The 24,895-nt window shown below is 36.8% G+C and overlaps 1 protein-coding gene across 1 annotated transcript in view; it reads left to right on the top strand.

Moving 5' to 3' along the window:
* The first annotated feature begins 2,570 nt into the window (after positions 1–2,570).
* The window catches only part of LOC148939470 (microfibril-associated glycoprotein 4-like), a 94,213-nt gene continuing 71,888 nt past the window's right edge, over positions 2,571–24,895 (top strand). Inside the window, exon 1 of the mRNA XM_089107109.1 lies at positions 2,571–2,705. Within this exon, the coding sequence (XP_088963235.1) occupies positions 2,646–2,705 (60 nt within the window). The 5' untranslated portion in view covers positions 2,571–2,645. The remainder of the gene's footprint in view (positions 2,706–24,895) is intronic.

Genomic DNA, 24,895 nt, shown 5'->3' with positions numbered 1-24,895 from the left:
AATCAAATGTTTTTCGATAAGAACCAGATTTGATATAATTCTCTTTTTCGCAAATTTATTAATTTTTTATTCCCTTCACTATGACCGTTGACTTTTGGCTGACCCTGATTTGTTAGCCCTAACCTAACCAGAAAAGAAAGGAAACGTTTTCGATTTCGAAACAATTTTATTGAATAATTACAACAACATCAATAATACAGAGCATGTGCAATTAGCGATAGAGTTTATTGTCTTCGATATGTTTCACTAATGCACTTAAAGCACATTGAAGTATATTCACATGCGCTATATCAACTTTTGCGGCGAAACATAATTGATCTTTCATTTTAAATTTGCTCAAGGATATCACATATCTTGCATATACTTCATCCCATTCCAGACAAAGTCGTGATCCTTTCGTGATTTCCACCGCAGTGTTAGGTGCTCTTGTATTATTACCATCAACCCCACTATCAACTTCTAGGAGGGTAAACATTCCACTCATCGCCATCACAAATATATATCCAAATGAGTCAAGTCAAAACTGTTCTTTTCATTCCTTTGAATTCTATTCACAGACTAATAAAAAATATAACAAAAATCCTTTCCTTATATTCACTCCGTCGCTACTATGTAAACAAGCCCTTTAATTGGCTGAGAAGGAAACACGTGATCTAACTGTTTCCTATTTCGGGAAACTCATAACATTCACCTCTAGCATGCACATGGCCAAAACAACAACAACATCAAATGCTGTTTCCTATTTCTGGACACCTTGACATTCGCTGAGAGTGTGCACTTACAACAACAACAACAAATAAATCGACCTTGACATTCGCTGAGAGCGTGCACTTACAACAACAACAACAAATAAATCGACCTTGACATTCGCTGAGAGCGTGCACTTACAACAACAACAACATCGACCTTGGAAATTTAGGTCATTGACCCCATTAACCACGTGTTCTCCCTAGGGAGGCTATGCCCATATTAGGTTTTTTAAAAAAGTTGTAGGTGGCAGCAGGGGTGAGGGTTCGGAGTAGCACCTCCCTTTCTACTGTCTTTGCTCTTCATTTTCATCCTTGACACCCTCTAATTATCGTTTTCGCATGTATTTTAACCACATGTGTCTTTGCTCTTCATTTTAATTTTTGAATCGCTCAGATTCTTGGTTTCACGTATCTTCTAACCGCCCGTGTCTGCTCCTCATTTATATTTTTGACACGCTCTAATTATCGTTTTCGCATATCTTCTAACCGCCCGTGTCTGCTCTTCATTTTCATTTTTGATACGTTTTGATACTCGCTGTTGCATATTTTCTAACAGCATTTGTCTTTTTTATTGATTTTGGGTTTTAATTGCTTCAGACAATTTAGCAATGCCTTTTGCTTTAGCTGCCCGTATTGGTCGTTCAGGGTGTTCATTTTCATCCATTGTAAATTTAACATGTTCGGACCGTTCTCTCGGTCCTGTCACGTTTGATAGTTCAGATGGTCCTAAAGAATCATGTGTAATACGTGCAAATTTTGGCTTTTTGGGCCTTCCTATTGAAATTGTACAACTGGTTGTGTTCACTGGTTATGTTCCACGTAGCGAGTCACTTTTATCCAACAGAAAATCAAAATAATTTATAAATTTTCAGGTATTCTTCATGCTTGAAGTAAAACATTAAAATTATTGCTCAGGCCCCATAAATATTTTTGCAGTTTACATAATAACTTTAGCAATTCTCAACTGACGTATGTTGCACGGTAATTTTTTTCTTTTAGAATAAGAACATTTGTGGATGTGTTTTTTTTAACTTCGAAATTTTTCAAGGACTATGAAATGAAAATAGTGTGACGTGGCACTCCGCATCAATTAAGCTTCAAACTTTTGGTTTTCGTTTTTAAGGTTTTTGAATTGCTGTAATCCTTTGTTAAAATATATATAAATATTTTGTTTTTTTGCAGTTACCAGTTTTTTGCTCTTTAAGCAATGTAATGTAAACTTTTCCATGCATGAAAATGTTTAATTTTTCCACATAAATGTGACAAGTGTGACAACGTCATTGCAATACTGATGTATATAAAATGACATCACCCACATAATTTTTTTCAATATGGAGCCGTTTTTGAGAATAAATAAATACATAAATACACAATTATTGCTCACTTTTTTTCTATATGGAGCCGTTTTAGAGAAAAATAAATACATAATATATATATATATATATATATATATATATATTTACATATAACAAGCAGTGGTTGAGAACATTCATGATATTTCAATAGGGCGGGAACTTAAACCCTTGCCTACATATGTATTTGGATCAAATGATAAAGGTTAGTATGACAGAAATTCACATAAAGTTTTCTGATTTGTTGCATCCGAAAAGTGAAACATCTTTTAAAATTATATAAAGCAGTCTGCGTAAGATATCGCAACATTGAAATCAAAATAAATTCAAGGTCATCAAAGAAAGTTTAATTAAAATGATTGCATATTTGAAGTTCATTTACCGGAACAATTCTGATATCGTGGCCTCAGACTAAGTGATTAAAACTTTTTGAATAGCAAAATGATAAAAACGTGAAAATGAGGAGAAATTTTTCGACTGTTTGACTTTCTTTTAAGTATGCGTAGCAAATCAGCACTTCAATTTAGTCTTGAAGTGGTTTAGAATGAAGTGGATTCCTTTATTTATTCTAACTGTTTTTCGTGGATATGACTGTGACCAGCATGTAAGAAACGGCTAATTTTCTCGCATGTATATATATATATATATATATATATATATATATATATATATATATATATATATATATATATATATATATATATATATATACATATATATACTATATATATATATATATATATATATATATATATATATATATATATATATATATATATATATATATATATATATATACATATATATAAAAACAATATTTTGCATGCTTCTACCCTTTCAGCTGAGTGTATTATTGGTTCGAATTCAAACACAATTTTTGTTGACAGGAACGTACACAGATTTTTGTCTGTGAGGGGTTGGACAAGGATAGAAAAGCTAATTCTATTTGGTTAAGGGTATAAAAAATGCACAGAAGTTTGGAAAAACAGGGATTTCTGGGGGGACCGGGCTCGAAGCCTACCCCCTGTGTACATTCCTATCTGTAGGTCCCGTGAGATAAGCTCGAGTTACACACCTTAGTTTTTACTGCATGTTCCATGGAGGGTTTTTGTTCTTTATCAAGAATTTATCTGTAGGGAGTGGGATGTGTCTTTTATTAAAAACACTAACGATATCATTTTATTGATATTTAAATCTAGTGTCCTATTTAGTTGTTTTTCTAATCTTATTGCGTTGTTTACTTTATAATTTTTTTCCCGTAAATCCTGGCTTTGTTTAATTTGTTGAAGCGTTCTTAACTTCATTTACTTAACTATTTTAGTTGCTATTGTTATTTCGAATTTACTTGTTTTTCAGTAGATAATTTGAAATTTATCTCTCAAAACTTTTCTTAGAATTAAATATAAATAAAACTAATTTTTTAACTGAAAGGGAGTAGCAACATTAATGCTTAAAGCGAACAGAAATTATTTCGTATATGATGGTGGCTGCCCCATCCTCAACTTTTCGCTCTTTCCATTCAAGTTTTCTGCGCTTTAAAGAAGTGCTTTAGTGCAAAAACTTATTATTTTTTGGAAAATTTTTTAATGACCCTTGTGTTTCAGTAGTCGTTTTGGAAGAATTGGCACGAAAATCGAGAGCGGGAAGAGCGAGAAGTTGACGAGCAGGCAGCCCCCTCAGCCCCTACTCAATAATTTTTCTTCGTTTTAAGTTTTCAGTGTTGCTCCTTTCTTTCCACTGAAAAATCTAGTTTCATTTCGTACTTAATTTCTTATCAGTTTTTAAATTATGTCAGGATATCTCCTTCACCTCTGTGGAAAATTTCCCCTGAAAAATTTGAATTTTATAAAAAAAAAATTATTCGTTGGTTTTATTCTGAAATTTTTATTGAAAGCCGAGTAATATAAGCGCGTTCATGAACGAATGCACCACCGTGCGACACTACTTTCTTTACAATTGAGAAGCTCAATATATAGTTTTTTTATACTCATCAATTGCCTTTCTCGGAATTTTCAATCGATGGCAGCTTGGTCCTCTTTGGGGCAAAATTATGGTTTTGTGCTAAAAAATGGCAGAAAACGCCAATTTATCGTGGCACAATCTGTTTGATTACTGAAAAAGAGCACTCGAACTCTTAATCTCCGTTCGTACGAGCCCTTTCTTGATCTTCTAGGAACATTTTTTCGAACGATGACCCCCTGGGGAAACCAGAAAACAAAAAAATAAACACGCATCCGTGACCAGTTTTCTGGTAAAAAAAAAACATAAAATAAAATATTCCACACTTTTATAGATAGGAATCTGAAATCACTACATAGTATTCTCTGACAAACGGAACCTGATGGTATGGTTTTGATTAAGATCGCTTGTCTTTTTGGAGGTGTTTCTCTCCTTTTACGAAAATCAGGCAAATTTTCTCAGGCTTGTAGCTTTTGAGGATAAAATTAAACCTACTGAATTTGATGCATACGGAATCAGCATAAAACGGAATTCTTTGATGTATTAATTGTTATCAAAAGTTCTTTTTTTTTATTTTTGGTTACTATTGGGCCAAGTCCCTCCTTACTTACAGTTCGCCACCCCGAACAGTTTGACGTTTTCAGCTCGCTACCACGAACTGTTTGACTTCATGAACTCAATGAGTCAGCTATTTAGACTTTACCGATGTTGCTACTTTTTATGATCGATCCTTCTTAGAATTAAATGAGCTCAGTGAACCAATTGTGAAAAGGTTTGGGCCATATAATCATGTCGCCAAGACTGTACCTAAGGGGCTATGTCAGTAAGCTGAAATGAAAGTATATCTGTTTTTATGTTCCTCCTACGGCGACGATATTAAGTAATATATTATAACAGTTTCATCTTAATTCTTCTGATGAAAATATCTGAGCGTTTATTTTTAATCTCTGCCTCTGCTTAGAACTACCATTATTCCCCATTTTTCATGTTTTAAATGCGCATAATAATTCAATTCGTCATTTTATTGGACCATGTTCTTTTTTGTCCTTTTTTTACACTTGAAAATTCAAATTTAGAGCTCGTGAGAGCCACTTTTTTCCAAGAAGTTTTGTCGTGTTCTCAATTATTTTGATGTTTCTCAGGAAATAAGATAAATTCTGCCTAAGTATATGAAGGAAAGTATCTTTTGAAGGAAAGATGTATTTTGCGGAGGGGTCCAAACTTGAGACAAATTGTCTTATATGTGAATTGGAAATTATAGGGGTATCTACTAAATCATGCTATTTCAGGGAAGTTAAGCCCTGTAGAATTTGGCTCGGCCTTACCCTGGTTTGCTCCTTACGCACCTCGGCGTACATGTCTAATTACTTTCATTCTTGAGGGTACACAACCAGGGGCGTAATTTGCTATGGGGCAGGGGGGGGGGCAAGTGTCCCCTCTAAACCGAAGTTTGCCCCACCCCCAGAGCTCAGTTTGCCCCTTGCTGAAATTTAGTTTCTGCAAAAAAAAATTGTCAAAATTTAGATAAGCCTGCATAATTCAAGTATCCTGAGAAACAGGTAAGTTTTCTTTAGTATATCCTCGCCTTTATAATAATATATGACTCAGTTTTCAATTTTCACTGTCATTTTCAGTTGGATTGGGAAAATTGGCTCCAAATTTGCCCCCCCCCCCCAGGATTTTGACGAAACTACGCCATTGCACACAACTGCTAAACTATCGAGTGGGAGTTAAATTCAACTATAAGTAGGTAGGGCTGACCAGAATAAAAGCTCACAGTCGCCGTTGCTCGAGTTTCGATGAAGTCACAAAAAAGACCCAGGTACTTGCGATTTGTGCCTCAGACTTCTAATTCCTAGACCTAGATACTGGGCCGCATCCATGGTTTTTTTCCGGGTTGGTTACAGAAAAAGAAAACTTGACAAAGCGCAAGAAAAAGCGTTCACGTGTATTTTTCTTACTTTTGTACGAGTCGGACGAAATTTCGGGGGTGGGGGATGGTTCAAACTAGTATTGGGCGATAATTTGATTAAACGATATATCGATTTTTTTACTTTCGGTATTAGATTTCGATATTTCAGATCAGTTTTTTGCTCAGATTAACTCTTGGTCTTGCCAAAGCTCAATAACAAAGTTTTAATTAAAGAGTATTTTGCACAATTTTTTCTAAACTATAATAAAATACAAAAAACCTGCGATTCCTGATAATCAATATCATACAAACCTAGATTTGGAATTACTTGGGCTCAGAATGAGAAATATAATCTACTGGCTATTATTGGTTATCCAAAATCAGTAACATGTCAATATTTTTCCTTGAGAATTGGTTCTGCCTTTCAGTGATTAAATAAAAAAAAAAAAAATTTTCAAGGGAAAGCAAGGAGCAAAATTAAAACTAAGAGAACAAAAACTATTCCATATATGAGGGGGTAACCCCTCCTCAATCGCTATTCATGCCAAAGTTTTTTTGTATTTAAAAAAAGTTATTGCTCTAAATAAACGGCCCTTGTCTTTCAGGAGTTGCTCTTGAAGAATTGGGACAAAGGTCAGAAATTAGCGCAAACAGTGAGGTATTGAGGAAGGGACGTCTCCCTTCGTATACGTGAAAATTTCTGCCCGTTCTAAGTTTCAATGTTGCTCCTCACTCTTAATTGAAAAAAAAAATGTTTTTTTTTACATTTTTTGATCGTTTTTCAAATAATGCCGGAAAATCTGTCTCTTCCCTTTATGGAAAATACCATCCTCACGAAAATTCCTTTGGAAAGTTCCTCCCGCGTAAGATATTCTTTTCCTCAGATAATTCCATCCCTGCTGAGAATTCCCGCCAAAAAATTTCTTGCTGACAATTCCACCCGGAAAATTCTGTTTAGCCTATTTTCATTTGGAAAAAAAAGACTTTTTTTTATTTCTAGTTCTTTTTCCAATCATGCCGGAAATCCTCCATCCGTCGACATTTTTCCTAGAAACTTTCCCCTCCCAAAGTCCAATGGGAAATTCACAAAAATGTAGGGAGGGGGGGGTATTTTTTCGTTTTTTTATTGCTGCTTGGCAAAGTCGTCGACTAATCTATCCAAATCCAGTTTCTTTACCTCCTGCTTTTCAACGGCCATTATCATGAGATCACTAAGTATGTTGTTTCCTGTCATCAATTGCAGATAGTCCTTCACACGCCCTAATGCCAAGAAGAATAGTTCATTGCTGGCAGCGGTCACAGGCAAAGTAGCAACTATCTTCATCAGTTTTAGCACTGCAGAATAGGCAACTGGGAGGTCGGATAAGATTTTGATACCTCGAAGAAGATCCATCTTTGAAATATCACTTTTTGAGAGATGCAGCTTTGCAAGAGAAAGCTGGGATTAGATGGCATGGTCATCGACATTGAGAATCCCTTGATAATGACATATACACCATTCCACTTTCGAATCTTCCAGAAAATCGGAACTTGAGGGGTTGAAGGCAGATATAAAGTGTCAAGCAGAGTCATATTTTGCATAAATCTTTGGTCTATTTGACTCGTGAAATGGTCTATTACCTCAAAGTACAGAAGTTTACCGGAGTCTTATTTAGCTGGCTGACTGGTATTGCGTTTACCAGTTTTTGAGTTTGAAAGACAGTCTTTGAGACGAATGGAAATGGCTTGACTTCTTTTTCTTCGAGCACTGGTTTTAAATTGTGAAGATTTCAACTCCTGGATATTGTGTAAAGCCAAGAATTTGGATATGTTTTTGCTTAAGTTGTTCCATTCGTTTTCATTTCTTAGCTTTTGGAGTGTCTCATATGTCCCAGAAATCAGTGCAAGTGTATTATAAATCAACAAACTTTCGGATTGAAGGTGCTCTGATAAACAATTTACAATGACTAATTCTTTTTCCATTGTGTGCAAAGTTGAGACAAAAGAGGCATAGTTGATTTTGTCCAGTAGTCCTTTTGCCTCACACGCTGCCTCACCGTTGGAACTATCAGAGACTGTGGCAAGCACAGCAACAATACAATCAAATCTTGCTTTCCCTTCGAAATAGAGCGGACTGAGTAAAACCAGCAAGTCTGGATGGTCCTCTCAAAATCCAAGACTTTTTGCCTGCTAATACGCTGGGATTCCACAAATATCTCGTGTCGAGTATTGCTGCAGGATATAAATGCGTAAAGTCTTTGCACCACAGAGAACAATTCTGAAAGTTCGCTGATATTTTTTAGGCCGTCTGTCAAAACTAAGTTTAATATGTGGGCGTGACAGTGTACATAAACTGCATGAGGTACCTTCTCCCTAAACTTTGCTTGAACTCCGTTAAATTCCCCACTCATAACGGATAAGCCGTCAAAACATTGATCCATACACCGCATCAAATCTACACCATACATTTCTATAGTTTCACAAATCAAGGTGGATAAGCTCTCGGCGTCTAATTTTTGCATGTGATAGCAGCCTTCTCGTCGCTCCACTACTTTTCCATTTGATATGTACCTGGGTAGGATCGCTAATTGTTCTTTTCTAGAACCATCTTTTGTCTCGTCGGCAAGAATAGCAAAGTAATTAGCTGATTTTACTCTTGAAATAATTTCTTGGCGCAAAGCATTTCCTATCAGTTTAACTACGTCATTTTGGTACTGACGACTACAATAGTGACCATATCGGCGCTGTAACTGGGCCTTCAGATTTTTGTTGTCTTTAGACATTCCCTCTTTGTTGTCTAAAGACATGTCTTTAGACATTTGGTAATTCAACCAAATTACCCCGGTGTGCAGATGTTTCTGACTTGTCATGACCTCTGAAAGCATGACCCTGGCGGCCAAGAAAGCAAATAGTGCGAAAAATGTTCTTTGCATTATTTCCATTTTCCAGAGCTTCATGAGATCTCAATTGAACTAACGCATTTGCTGTAGATCTCGAGGTATCAGTACTATCTGGCTTAAATCCCGTCCATGCTGATATACAATATCTGTGTCTTTCAAAACCATCATGTTGCTTTAATAGAGCAGAACTGTATTTCCACTTGCAAAATCCTGACTCAATGAAAACCGTTTTTCCAGCAGTTTCTCCAGCCCTTAGAGTCCCCATAGAAAAATGCCGGCAAGCAAAACAAACACGAAATTCAAGTTTTTCGATTATTTAATCCATTCATAAGTCTTATAGTAATTTGCACTGAATTTCCTACCGTTAGAAGTCGAAGCAGGATATCTCTCAAGAATAGGCTGAGCTGGTTTGTTGTGACGCGTCATAAAGATATCTCAGAGAGGTTCTTGACTGCTACTGCTACTGGAACCCGCAAGGGGTTCAGGGATGCAGACCAAACTTTCATGTTGATCTGAGCCAGTTATTCTTCCGCTTGTTTCCGAATGACTGTCACAGGTGGGGGAATTTATCTCCACTATCCCGACAGTTTGAGCGCTTTCACTACTGCCAGTTTCTTCATGTTTCTACCGCATTTTCACCGTAAAAAATCCAAAGTTTGTTGTCGCTTTTTACTCTTAGTTTAATTACGAACTCTTCACAAGAAACAATAAAGAAATGCTGACCAGCTGACATTTAGTTTTGAATAAACCCTACTCAGAAATAACATTTCCAGTCGAGGATTGGGTAATAAAATAGCCTAGATGTACTTATAGCGTTACAAAATAAGATTTTCTCTTAATGGTAAAATTAGGGTGGTACTAGAGTGGGAAAAATGGAAAATTTCAAAGCAAAGTCATCAAAAAATAACTGTGATCTTTAATAGCTATGAAAAACAGTGCACTTGAGTGAAAAAAAAAATCCACCAGATAGCCAGTAGAATGGCCCCTATTGACCCCACGATTCACCCCTGCTGCCACCTACAACTTTTTTTAACACCATATATGGGCATAGCCTCCCTAGGGAGAACACGTGGTTAATTAAAGCGATTGGGAATTTGGAACACCTGTGCTGTCAGTCATTAATCAAATTGTTTCCGGGCAAAGTTTAATAATGTCTGACAGGTACTGTCAATCATTAATCATATTGTTTCCAGGCGAAGTTTAATAATGTCTGACAGGTGATGTCATGATTGATTGATTGATATTAAAGGGGAATTAATTTGTTGTTTCTAAAGAGAATTGATTCACGAGAGGGGAATTAATTTGTTGTTTCTAAAGAGAACTGTCTCCGAGCAAATGTTTCGATCTTAGCAATGAAGAGATTGATTCACGTAAGGGTTTCCAAATAATTTGAAATGTGTCAGCGCAGAGATTCCAAAACAAAAGGAACACGCTGAAATTACGTTTAGGGATTATTTGGGCGAAACCGTTTTAACCATTTTAGGGAATTATTTCGGCGAAACAGTTAGAGACATTTTAAAAGCTGATTTTAGAAGAGAATTTAAGGGTGAAACTCTGTGGTCGTTATAATACACAAGTGGTATTTTAACAGTGTCGTGAGGTCCCTACCCCAACCCCAAGGGTTCCAATCCCCCTACCCCAACCCCAAAGGGTTCCGATCCCCCTACCCCAACCCCGAAGGAAGCCCCGGTCCTCAAAGGTCCCCCAAGCTCCCAAAGGGCCCCCGGATCCCCAAACGCCCTCCCCGGGCCCCCAAAGGCCCTTCCCCCGGTCCTCAAAGGTCCCCCAGGCTCCCAAAGGGCCCCCAGACCCCCAAAGGCCCTCCCCGGGCCCCCAAAGGCCCTCCTCCAGCCCCCAAAGGCCCTCATCAGGTCCCCAAAGGACCACCCGGCCCTAAAGGCCCCCCAGACCCCCAAAGGACCCCCAGCACCCCAAAGGCCCCTGAGGCCCATTTTTTAATACTTTTTATGGCTTTATTATATCTTTTCAGAACAAGTTATTTTCTTAATGTCCATCCTAAACCCATTTTACAAGTTGAAGTACCCATCCCTTTCACCCACAATTTTACTATACTGATTTTTGAATGATCCAACACCAAGCAATACTTTTCAAAAGGCATTTCAGAACAAGTTCTTTTCTTAATGTCCATCCTAAAACCATTTTACAACTTGAAGTACCCATCCTTTACACCCACAACTTTACTATACTGATTTTTGAATCCTCCAACATCAAGCAATACTTTTCAAAGGCATTTCAGAACCAGTTCCTCTCTTAATGTCCCTCCTAAACTCATTTTACAAGTTGAAGTTCCCATCCTTTTCACCCACAACTTTACTTTACAGCTTTTTGAATGCCCCAACTCCAAGCAATACTTTTCAAAAGGCATTTCAGAACAAGTTATTTTCTTAATCTCCCTTCTAAACCTATTTTCCAACTTGAAGTACCCATCCTTCTCACCCACAACTTTAGTTTACAGCTTTTGAATTCCCCAACACCAAGAAATACTTTTCAAAAGGCATTTCAGAACCAGTTCTTTTCTTAATGTCCCTCCCAAACCCATTTTACAAGTTGAAGTACCCATACTTTTCAACCACAACATTACTTTACAGCTCTTGAAGGCCACAACACCAAGCAATACTTTTCAAAAGGCATTTCAGAACAAGTTATTTTCTTAATGTCCCTTCTAAACCTATTTTCCAACTTGAAGTACCCATCCTTCTCACCCACAATTTTACTTTACAGCTATTGAATCCTCCAACACCAAGCAATACTTTTCAAAAGACATTTCAGAACCAGTTCTTTTCTTAATGTCCCTCCTAAACCCATTTTACAAGTTGAAGTACCCATCCTTTTCACCCACAACTTTACTTTACAGCTTTTGAATTCCCCAAAAACTACCAAAACATTTCAAAAGGCATTTCAGAACCAGTTCCTTTCTTAATTTCCCTCCCAAACCCATTTTACAAGTTGAAGTACCCATCCTTTTCACACACAGCATTACTTTACAGCTCTTGAAGGCCACAAAACCAAGCAATACTTTTCAATGCATTTCACAACAAGTTCTTTTCTTAATGTCTCTCCTAAACCCATTTTATAAGTTGAAGTACCCATACTTTTCACCCACAACTTTACTTTACAGCTTTTTGAATGCCCCGACACCAAGCAATACTTTTCAAAGGGCATTTCAGAACAAGCTATTTTCTCAATGTCCCTTCTAAACCTATTTTCCAACTTGAAGCACTTATCTTTTTTACACACAACTTTACTTTACAGTCTTTTGCATACCACAACACCAAGAAATACTTTTCAAAAGACATTTCAGAACAAGTTTTTTTCTTAATATCATTCCTAAACTCATTTTCCAAGTTGAAGTACCCATACTTTTCACCAACAACTTTACTTTACAGCTTTTTGGATATCTCAACACCAAGAAATACTTTTCAAAAGACATTTCAGAGCAAGTTCCTTTCTTAATGTCTCTTTTAAGCCCATTTTACAAGTTGAAGCATCCTTCCTTTTCACCCACAACTTTACTTTACAGCTTTTTGGATACCCCAACACCAAGAAATACCTTTCAAAAGGCATTTCAGAGCAACATCTTTTCTTAATGTCCCTTCTAAAACCATTTTACAAGTTGAAGCATCCATCCTTTTCACCCACATCTTTACTCTACAGCTTTTTAGATACCTCAACACCAAATATACCTTTCAGCTAACCTTTCAGCTAATACCTTTCAGCTAACCGGGTCTCCATGTTTAAGTTAGGTTAGGTTAGGCTAGATTAAGTTATGTTAGGTTAAGTTAGGTTAGGTTAGCCTACGTACGCACGCTTACGTAGGCTAACTTAACCTAACCTAACATAACTTAATCTAGCCTAACCTAACCTAACTTAAACATGGAGACCCGGTTAGCTAGCTAACCTAACCTACCTAACCTGCCTTAACCTAGCCTAATCTAACCTAACTTAATCTAGTCTAACCTAACTTAATCTAGTCTAACCTAACTTAATCTAGTCTAACCTAATCTAACCTAACCATACTCGCCGGAAAATCCCCCCAGGTCGACTTTGTATTTCTCTCTCACTATGCATGCTTGTTGGAGATTTTTTATTTTCTATGAAAAAGATTAGAATTGAACTATAACTTTTTTCTTTTCTCTAAGAAAATTCAGAAGAGAACTTTAAATTTCTTTGTGTCTTTGTGAAATTAAGAACTGTAGTGGAAGATTTTTATTTTTCTCTGGAGAAATTAGACTTGAACTGTAAGTTCTTTTATAAAATTCAGACTTGAGTTAACTTTTTATGATCAATGTAAAACTTTTTCTATCTTCTATGAAAAATTTAGAACAGTAATTTAAAATTTTTCCATCTCTTTGAGAAAAATCTGAACTGAAGTAGAAAATTTTTATTTTTCTTGAAAAATAGAATTGATGTGTAACTTATTTCTTCTCATATGGATAGTTAGGAAAAGAACTTGAACTTTTCTTCACATCAATGAGAAAATTAGCTCCTTATCTTCATAGAGAAATATTCACGATCAATGAGTAACTTTTTCTATCTTCTACAAAAAATTTGGAGGAGAATTTTAACTTTATGTCTTTGGGGAAACATCTGAACTGAAGTGGAACCTTTTATATTATTAGGAAAAATAGAATTGATCAAAAACCAATTTCTTTTTCATTGAGAAAATTCAGAAGAGAGCTTGAACTTTTCTTCACTTCATTGAGAAATTTCAAATAGAACTTTATATTTCCTTTTGTCTTTGTGAAATTAAGAACTGAAATGGAAGATTTTTATTTTCTTTGGAGAAATTAGAATTGAACTGTAAGTTCTTGAATAAAATTCAGAAGACAACTTGAACTTTCCATCTTCTATGAAAAAATTTGGAACAGTATTTTAAATTTTTTCATCTCTTTGAGAAAAATCTGAACTGAAGTGGAAACTTGCATGATATTGTCGCGAGCACAAAAAAAAATCTGAACTGAAGTGGAAACTTGCATGATATTGTGGTGTGCACAAAAGTTGCAAAGAAAAGTTGTGGTGAAAAGGATAGGTACCTCAACTTGTAAAATGGGTTTAGGAGGAACATTAAGAAAAGAACTTGTTCTGAAATACCTTTTGAAAAGTATTGCTTGGTGTTGTGGGCATTTAAAAAGCTGTGAAGTATAGTTCTGGGTGAAAAAGTTGGGTACTTCAACTTGTAAAATGGGTTTAGGAGGGACATTGAGAAAAAAGTTGTAAAGTAAAGTTGTGGTGAAAAAGATGGGTACTTCAACTTGTAAAATGGGTTTAGGAGGGACATTAAGAAAGGAACTTGTTCTGAAATGTCTTTTGAAAAGTATTGCTAGGTGTTGGGGCATTCAAAAACCTGTAAAGTAAAGTTGTGGGTGAAAAGGATGGGTACTTCAACTTGTAAAATGGGCTTAGGACGGACATTAAGAAAAGAACTTGTTCTGAAATGTCTTTGAAAAGTATTGCTTGATGATATGGCATTCAAAAAGCTGTAAAGAAAAGTTGTGGTGAAATGGTTGGGAACTTCAACTTGTAAAATGGGTTTAGGAAGGACATTAAGAAAATAACTTGTTCTGAAATACCTTTGAAAAGTATTGCATGGTGTTGTGGGCATTCAAAAAGCTGTGAAGTATAGTTTTGGGTGAAAAAGTTGGGTACTTCAACTTGTAAAATGGGTTTAGGAGGGACATTAAGAAAAAAAAAGTCGTAAAGTAAAGTTGTGGTGAAAAAGATGGGTACTTCAACTTGTAAAATGGGTTTAGGAGGGACATTAAGAAAGGAACTTGTTGTGAAATGCCTTTTGAAAAGTATTGCTTGGTGTTGGTTGTAAAGGATGGCTACTTCAACTTGTAAAATGGGTTTAGGAAGGACATTAAGAAAAGAACTTGTTCTGAAATGATTTTGAAAAGTATTGCTTGATGTTGGGGTATTCGAAAAGCCTTATAGTAGAGTTGTGAGGAAAAGGATGGGTACTTCAATTTGTAAAATGGATTTAGGACGGTCATTAAGAAAAGAACTTGTTCTGAAATGTATTTTGAAAAGTAGTGCTTGATGTTGAAGCATTCAAAAAGCTGTAAAGTAAAGTTGTGGGTGAAAAGGATGGTTACTTCAACTTGTAAAATTGGTTTAGGAAGGACATTAAGAAAAAAACTTGTTCTGAAATGTCTTTGAAAAGTATTGCTTGATGTTTGGGTGTGGAAAAAAGTCGTAAAGTAAAGTAATGGGGAAAAAGATAAGTACTGTAAGTTGTACAATGGGTTTAGGACGAACATTAGCAAAGGAAGTTGCTCTGCAATATCTTTTGAAAAGTATTGCTTGATCTTGAGGTGTTCAAAAAGTCGTAGAATAAAGTTGTGATGAAAAAGATAACTACTTCAACTTGTAAAATTGGTTTATGAAGGACATTAAGAAAAACTTGTTCTGAAAAAATATAATAGAGCCTTTTGAAAAGTATTGCTTGATGTTTGAGTGTGGAAAAAAGTCGTAAAGTAAAGTTGTGGTGAAAAAGACGGGTATTTCAAGTTGGAAAATGGGTTTAGAAGGGACATTAAGAAAGGATGTTGCTCTGATATCCCTTTTGAAAGGTATATTTTGGTGTTGAGGTATCCAAAAAGCTGTAAAGTAAAGTTGTGGGTGAAATGGATGGATGCTTCAACTTTTAAAATGGTTTTAGGAGGGACATTAAGAAAGGAACTTGCTCTGAAATGCCTTTTGAAAAGTATTTCTTGGTGTTGAGGTATCCAAAAAGCTGTAAAGTAAAGTTGTGAGTGAAAAGGATGGGTATTCCAAGTTGGAGAATGGGTTTAGAAGTGACATTAAAAAAGAATTTGCTCTGAAATTCCTTTGAAAGGTATTGCTTGGTGTTGGAGTTTTCAAAAAGCTGTAAACTAAAGTTGTGAGTGAAAAGGATTGGTACTTCAAGTTGGAAAATGGGTTTAGAAATGGACATTAAGAAAGGAGCTTGCTCTGAAATGCCTTTTGAAAGGTATGTCTTGATGTTGAGGTATCCAAAAAGCTGTAAAGTAAAGTTGTGGGTAAAAAGGAAGGATGCTTCAAGTTGGAAAATGTGTTTAGAATGAACATTAAGAAGAGATGTTGCTCTGAAATGTCTTTTGAAAGGTATATCTTGGTGTTGAGGTATCCAAAGAGCTGTAAAGTAAAGTTGTGGGTGAAAAGGAAGGATGCTTCAACTTATAAAATGGGTTTAGAAAGGACATGAAGAAGGAACTTGCTCTGAAATGTCTTTTGAAAAGTATTTCTTGGTGTTGAGGTATCCAAAAAGCTGTAAAGTATAGTTGCGGGTAAAAAGGTTGGGAACGTCAACATGTAAAATGGGTTTAGGAAGGACATTAAGAAAATAACTTGTTCTGAAATGCCTTTTGAAAAGTATTGCTTGGTGTTGTGGGCATTCGAAAAGCTGTGAAGTATAGTTCTGGGTGAAAAAGTTGGGTACTTAAACTTGTAAAATGGGTTTAGGAGGGACACTAAGAAAAGAACTTGTTCTGAAATGCTCTTTGAAAAGCATTGCTTGATGTTGGAGCATTAAAAAAGCTGTAAAGTAAAATTTTAGGTGAAAAGGATGAGTACTTCAATTTGTAAAATGGGTTTAGGACGGTCACTAAGAAATGAACTTGTTCTGAAATGTCTTTGAAAAGTATTGTTTGATGTTGGAGCATTCAAAAAGCTGTAGAGTAAAGTTGTGGATGAAAAGGATGGTTACTTCAACTTGTAAAATGGGTTTACAATAGAAATTATGAAAAGAACTTGTTCTGAAATGTCTTTGAAAAGTATTGCATGATATTGGCGCATTCAAAAGCTGTAAAGTAAAGTTGTGGGTTAAAAGGATGGATGCCTCAACTTGTAAAATGGGTCTAGGAGGGATTTTAAGAAAGGAACTTGCTCTTAAATGCCTTTTGAAAAGTATTGCTTGGTGTTGAGGTATCCAAAAAGTTCTAAAGTAAAGTTGTGGGTGAAAAGGATGGGTACTTCAAGTTGGAAAGTTGGGTTTAGAAGGGACATTAAGAAAAGAAGTTGCTCTGAAATGCCTTTTGAACTGTTTTTTTTGGTTTTGAGTCATCCAAAAAGCTGTAAAGTAAAGTTGCGAGTGAAAGGGATGTATGCTTCATCTTGTAAAATTGGTATAGGAGGGACATTAAGAAAGGAACTTTCTCTGAAATGCCCCTTGAAAAGTATCACTTGGTGTTGAGATATCCATAAATCTGCAAAGTAAAGCTGTGGGTGAAAAGGATGGGTACTTCAAGTTGGAAAATGGGTTTAGAAGGGACTTTAAGAAAGGAACTTGCTGTGAAATGCATTTTGAAAGGTATATTTGGTGTTGAGGTATCCAAAAAGCTGTAGAGTAAAGATGTGGCTGAAAAGGATGGATGCTTCAACTTGTAAAATGGTTTTAGAAGGGACATTAAGAAAAGAATTTGCTCTAAAATGTCTTTTGAAAGGTATTTCTTGGTGTTGAGGTATCCAAAAAGCTGTAAAGTAAAGTTGTGGGTGAAAAGGAAGGATGCTTCAACTTGTAAAATGGGCTTAGAAGGGACATTAAGAAAAGGAACTTGCTCTGAAATGTCTTTTGAAAAGTATTTCTTGGTGTTGAGATGTCCAAAAAGCTATAAAGTAAAGTTGAGGGTGAAAAGGATGGGTACTTCAACTTGTAAAATTGGTCTATGAATGACATTAAGAAAAAAACTTGTTCTGAAATGTCTTTTGAAAAGTAATTCTTGGTGTTGTGGTATGCAAAAGACAGTAAAGTAAAGTTGTGTGTGAAAAAGATAAGTGCTTCAAGTTGGAAAATAGGTTTAGAAGGGACATTGAGAAAATAGCTTGTTCTGAAATGCCCTTTGAAAAGTATTGCTTGGTGTTGGGGCATTCAAAAAGCTGTAAATTAAAGTTTTGGGTGAAAAGTATGGGTACTTCAACTTGTAAAATGGGTTTAGGAAGGACATTAAGAAAAGAACTTGTTGTGAAATGCATTGAAAAGTATTGCTTGGTTTTGTGGCCTTCAAGAGCTGTAAAGTAATGTTGTGTGTGAAAAGGATGGGTAATTCAACTTGTAAAATTGGTCTATGAATGACATTAAGAAAAAAACTTGTTCTGAAATGTGTTTTGAAAAGTATTTCTTGGTGTTGTGGTATGCAAAATACTGTAAAGTAAAGTTGTGGGTGAAAAATATAAGTACTTCAAGTTGGAAAATAGGTTTAGAAGGGACATTGAGAAAATAGCTTGTTCTGAAATGCCCTTTGAAAAGTATTGCTAGGTGTTGGGGCATTCAAAAGCTGTAAAGTAAAGTTGTGGGTGAAAAGGATGGATATTTCAACTTGTAAAATGGGTTTAGGAGGGACATTAAGAAAAGAACTGGTTCTGAAATGTCATTTGAAAAGTATTGCTTGGTGTTGGAGCATTCAAACGCTGTAAAGTAAAATTGTGGGTGAGAAGGATGGGTACTTCAAGTTGGAAAATAGGTTTAGAAGGGACATTAAGAAAATAACTTGTTCTGAAATACCTTTTGAAAAGTATTGCTTGGTATTGTGGCCTTCAATAGCTGTAAAGTAATGTTTTGGTTGAAAATTTTGGGTACTTCAACTTGTAAAATGGGTTTGGGATGGACATTAAGAAAAGAACTGGTTCTGAAATGCCTTTTGAAAAGTGTTGCTTGATGTTGGAGTATTCAAAAATCAGTATAGTAAAGTTGTGGGTATAAAGGATGGGTCCTTCAATTTGTAAAATGGGTTTAGGAAGGACATTAAGAAAAGAACTTGTTCTGAAATGGCTTTGAAAAGTATTGCTTGGTGTTGGAGCATTCAAAAATCAGTATAGTAAAGTTGCGGGTGAAAGGGATGGGTACTTCAACTTGTAAAATGGGTTTAGGATGGACATTAAGAAAATAACTTGTTCTGAAAAGATATAATAAAGCCATAAAAAGTATTAAAAAATGGGGCCACAGGGGCCTTTGGGGTGCTGGGAGTCCTTTGGCGGTCTGGGGGGGGGCTTTAGGGCAGGGTGGTCCTTTGGGGACCTGGTGAGGGCCTTTTGGGGCTGGGGAAGGGCCTTTGGGGGCCCGGGGAGGGCCTTTGGGGGTCCGGGGGCCCTTTGGGAGCCTGGGGGACCTTTGATGGACCGGGGGAGGGCCTTTGGGGGCCCGGGGAGGGCGTTTGGGGATCCGGGGGCCCTTTGGGAGCTTGGGGGACCTTTGAGGACCGGGGCTTCCTTCGGGGTTGGGGTAGGGGAATTGGAACCCTTTGGGGTTGGGGTAGGGGGATCGGAACCCTTTGGGGCTGGGGTGGGGGACCTCACGACACTGTTAAAATACAACTTGTGTATTATAAGGACCACAGAGTTTCACCCTTAAATTCTCTTCTAAAATCAGCTTTTAAAATGTCTCTAACTGTTTCGCCGAAATAATTCCCTAAAATGGTTAAAACGGTTTCGCCCAAATAATCCCTAAACGTAATTTCAGCGTGTTCCTTTTGTCTTGGCATCTCTGCGCTGACACATTTCAAATTATTTGGAAACCCTTACGTGAATCAATCTCTTCATTGCTAAGATCGAAACATTCGCTCGAAGACAGTTCTCTTTAGAAACAACAAATTAATTCCCCTCTCGTGAATCAATTCTCTTTAGAAACAACAAATTAATTACCCTTTAATATCAATCAATCAATCATGACATCACCTGTCAGACATTATTAAACTTCGCCTGGAAACAATTTGATTAATGATTGACATTACCTGTCAGACATTATTGAACTTTGCCCGGAAACAATTTGATTAATGACTGACAGCACAGGTGTTCCAAATTCCCAATCGCTTTAATTAACCACGTGTTCTCCCTACGGTGGCTATGCCCATATATGGTGTTAAAAAAAAGTTGTAGGTGGCAGCAGGGGTGAATCGTGGGGTCAATAGGGGCCATTCTACTATAGCCAGTCTCGCTGGTTTATTATAGCACATAACCAAGATAGAAAGTGGCTGTGAAATATAAATAAAAGGCAATTTTCAGAGTATTGGGGGGGGGGGGGTTTGCCCCCCCTGCCCCCCCCCCAATTGACGCCTGGGTGGGAAGTTTCTCCCTTTGAAACCTCCTCACAGAAAATATTTTGCCTGCAGAAAATCCCCCCACGGAAAAATCCCCAAAATAATTTCAACCCCTTTAAAAGTTTTCCTCGGGCAATTTCTCTGGAACATTTCCGCTCGTAAAATTCAATTGGTAAAAAGAAAGTAAGTAAAATAAAAAGAATTCCATATTGGAATTCGGATAAATTCCGTAGTGTAAAGCTTCCATCCGGAGACTTCCCTCGGCATAGAAAATACTCCCAGCCATTTCACCACAACTTTTCTTTACAGCTTTTTGAATGCCATATCATCAAGCAATACTTTTCAAAGACATTTCAGAACAAGTTCTTTTCTTAATGTCCGTCCTAAGCCCATTTTACAAGTTGAAGTACCCATCCTTTTCACACACAACTTTACTTTACAGCTTTTTTAATGCCCCAACACCTAGCAATACTTTTCAAAAGACATTTCAGAACAAGTTCCTTTCTTAATGTCCCTCCTAAACCCATTTTACAAGTTGAAGTACCCATCTTTTTCACCACAACTTTACTTTACAACTTTTTCTTAATGTCCCTCCTAAACCCATTTTACAAGTTGAAGTACCCAACTTTTTCACCCAGAACTATACTTCACAGCTTTTTAAATGCCCACAACACCAAGCAATACTTGAATTCCATATTGGAATTCGGATAAATTCCGTAGTGTAAAGCTTCCATCCGGAGACTTCCCTCGGCATAGAAAATACTCCCCTTGGAAAATCTCCCCCATAGAAAATTCCCCCTCCTCAATAATGTCTGTTCTTGCCAGTAACAAATACAATTCCTTGTGAATTTAGCGTAAAGAGAGAGGTTTTTAGATTCCGGTGGAGGTTCAAGGATAGGTTCAAGCAACTGAAACGCCAAATCGAGAAGAGAACTCTTCAGGCATTTAAGGACATGATAACCAAAGAGTGTCAGCAGTGCGAAGACCAATTCCAAAGAGGTAACTCACACCTTATGGTGTAAACGTGCTAAAGAGCTAGCAAATTATAAAGATACAAAGTGCCTGGATCTAGGATAAAAATGGGCACAAAATTACCTATAGTGCTAAAATTTGAGATTGTTGGAAAGAGCATTTCCAAGAAAAGGCAAATCTTACAGTAAATCCAGATCCTGGAGTCCTTCAGAAGTTTCCAGCACAAATAAATGAGGAACCACTCCTAGACAAGACATGTTATACCTGAGTATTAAGCTGAGTTCAGTAAGAATCCATTATAAAACAAACATTTGTTATTAAACAAATCGTGCAACAAAATTTGGAATTCGGTAAAGAGTTGTACCAACTGTTCATCGACTTTAAGCAAGCCTTTAACCTAATCTGGCGAGATGGTCTCTGATCTGATCTTGGCTCACCACAGAATTCCCTCTGATATTATCGATATTATAAGGACGAGAAGGTGAGAAGCATGGTGCAGACTAGTGAAGGACTCACACAGGAGTTTTCTACCTCTACAGGTGTTCTCCAAGGATGCCTCCCACCCACTCTTTTCTGCCTATTCCTAAACAGTATGCTGGCACTTGTCCCTGATAGCACTGAAATAGTCATCGGATGATACTTTTTTGACCTACTTGCATATGCTGATGGCAATATTCGTCTGAATGGAAAAATAGAGGAAATCCAAGCCAGCACGAACGCTATCGAAAAAGCAGCTAGTTGCTTTGGAATGAAGATAAACGCCTGCAAGACCAAGGCGATGAGAGTAACACGGCATGCAGAGACTGGTCCCCCCTCACCGAAGTTACTGTTCGGGTCGTGTAAATCGAGTGGGTATATCAATTTACTTACCTAAAAAATGTGTTAACCTCCACAAACGATTCGTGGAGAGAAATCAAACGAAGTCTGGCTCTTGCCTCCGCATGCTTCAAGTCACTGCGCTCTATTTGAAAAAATAAATACCTCCCCTTAAAACTGAAGATTTAACTCTGCCGTGCTTTAGTGATTCCAGTTGCAACGTATGGAGCAGAGACATAGACTCTAAAAGCCGTTGACAAGCACTGATTGGTGGCTTTTGAAACTAAATCGCTCCAGAAGCTTAGTGTTATCAATTACCTTGACCGAGTATCAAACAGAAAACTGCTCTCCTCCTTTGATTACCCTCAAATCATCATGCAGACCATCAAACTCCAACAGCTCCGACGGTTAGGACACGTTCAGCGTATGTCTCCAGCCCAACTGCCTAAAATGGCCTTTGAGGGAAGAATAAATGCCTCTCGTCCCAGGGGAAGACCTCCAAAGAGCTGGTGGGAAAACTTTTATGACCACCCCACTCAAGTACTGCTGAGGCATGCAACAATCAGGGAGGCATACCAAAAAATATTGTTATGATACCACTAGAGGAGAAGCCCCGAATCGGCCAACCCGTTTAGATGGGAGTTAAGTATGTAAGTAAGTATTGTCCCAATAGAAAGTTTCTCTTGTGGAAAAATTATCATGTCCCAATCGAAAGTTTTGCCCTCGGAAAATTTCGCAATAGAGAATTTCTCCCATGGAAATCCCCCCCAAAATTTTATCCCCTTTGAAAAAATTTTCCGGGCAATTTTCCCTGAATACAAACACATATAAAGTTGAATTGACAAAGAGAAAGTAAGTCAAATAAAAGCAATTTCGTATAGGAATTCTGGTGAAACCCCCATGTAAAGTTTCCCTTTGAAAGTTCACCCCATAAAAGGCATGTTCACCCCAAAATACCAAATAAAAGGCATTTTCAGTGAAATACCTCCAAAAAATTATTATTTAAAATCTGGTATGATGATCGGAAAATCTAGGGTGCAAGTGCCCCGTGCTCCCTTCCAATTGATGCCACCAAAACCAGCTTGTGTAATATCAATAATTTTTAGTAATTTTATCAGTTGATTCTAAGTGCAAAAGGACAAATTAACTGTAGAAAATCAATATGTCAAGTTTATGGACCAACCGAGAATAAATAAAGTGCTACAAAGTGAGCTGAAATCTCGATTTATTTTAATGCTTTATATACAATGTCAATTTTGGTTTTCTTTTTGAATGTTCCCCTACCCGAACAGATCCCTCTCTCGAAATAAAATCCTGCTCATCAGAGCATGAGCATGACCTTCCATGCTCATCGGTCGTGAGATCTTTTTGGTACTAAGATAATAACATTTGACCACAACAGTACCAAAAAAGAAGTATTGCAGTAATTTCAAATTGGTAAGCATAGGATTTAGGTATGGCTTAGACACGTTTCCAGGACAGGAAACAGAGCCTCCTCCTAAAAAACAAAAAACAACTCTACTGCTTCCTATGCAATTGCTTCCTTCTCAACCAAAATACAAAAGGTGTGAGGTAACGCAAGGATGTACTAGTAAAAAGTGGACTGTATCACTGAAATGAGATGAAGAACCGATTTGCTAAGAAACATAATGAATTGAAGAAACAATTTCAAAGGCAATTCCAAACTTTGAAATTTACTCATTAAAGGACTCTAAATTATCCTGTGTTATTGAAATATGTGGTGTTCAAAGATTCCTAGTAGTGAATGACCTGGATGATTTATTCCACAATAACTTCTCTTTCTGGAGCCAGCATACCAAGTTCTATAGGGCAAAATGGATGATGAGAGGTTTTCAAGAGCAAAAAAGCTGTTTCCAGAAAAAGACCCATTTCCTGCACAAATCATAGATCCTGATAGTAATCATAATCGCAGAAATCATAGATTACCATTGATATAGGACCTATTGAAATTAACAAAGGGACAATTAGTTAAACTCAGCCGTTTTCTGACAAAGTCATGGGACTGAGCATCCAATACTATTCAAGTGTCAAACCCTATCCAATGCTGTTCAAAGCATGCTTTACTAGGTGATTACCACCCTTTAATTAGTTGTGCAAATAATTCTTACGGTTATAAGATACAAAAGGCAATTCTTGTCCAGGCAATAAGGTGGGAAAGAAAAGAGTTTTATGTTATATCGTTGATGAAATAAAATAAAAGTTTGTAAAATTGACTAGCAATTTGGTAAAACCTTTTACTCCCCCACCCATTAAAAGAAAGAAAGGAACTAAACCTATTGGCTAGTGAAGTTATTAAGTAAATCCAAAAACATGCTGCCTCTATCCCAGGCTTTTTAGGTTTTGGAACTATGTCGAAAAGGATGTGATGATAATAAATATTTGATTTTCAGCAAAAAAGATAATGAAATCTGATTTTGTTGCTTCAACTTTACTTCTAGAATCGTGTATAGATAGTTCAGTATTGAAATAGTTCAGGTCCAGAAGCGTAGTGTTCAAATTTAGGCTTCTATGATTAGCTAAACTAAAATTAGAACCCTTTTTTTGGGTTAAAACTGTATAAGAAAAATCAACAATTGTATGACCGATTGGCTATCATACGAACAACTTAATAACTGTCTATCAAGAGCTAACACAATAACCAAAATCAAGCGACATGATCTGGATTCACTGTTTCTATTAGAGTAGCTAAGTTTTACCTACACCCCCTCATCCAATGCTGAATTATCTTGATATGTGCTCTCACTTCGATTTTCAGGTCTGTCTTCTTTTTATTTTGACCATATGGGCTCCTAGGTTTACCACTTCGCGATTTTTGTTCACTCTGTAAGTAGTTCATAATTTTGAGGGGAAGTATCTTTTGAATGCCAGTATTTATAAGTAGTGTTGGAAACATGATCATAAGATCGATATCGCTCTAAAAGTCTGGTGAAAGTATATCCTAACTATAATAATCACAATTTTTCCCTTAACTTTGCTATTCAAAGGTATGAGGATTATAAACCTGCCTATTTTCAATTCATTTCTTACATCCTCTGAAATCAACATGATAATTCGCGGGAGGGGTGAAACTGTTAAGTTTGCTTGGTGTTTTTCAAACAAGATTACCCAGACTATCTTAAACTGGCTTCTCTTTTATTAGTTGCGATGAATAGCAGGTTACAGGAGTAATTGGCAGTCTTAA

Source organism: Artemia sp. Qi Xiang Cuo, chromosome 21 (assembly GCF_049724085.1).
Source record: "Artemia sp. Qi Xiang Cuo chromosome 21, ASM4972408v1, whole genome shotgun sequence".
Lineage (NCBI taxonomy): Eukaryota > Metazoa > Arthropoda > Branchiopoda > Anostraca > Artemiidae > Artemia > Artemia sp. Qi Xiang Cuo.
Note: the sequence above shows the minus strand (reverse complement) of the source record. Positions and strands in the feature narration are given on the sequence as shown.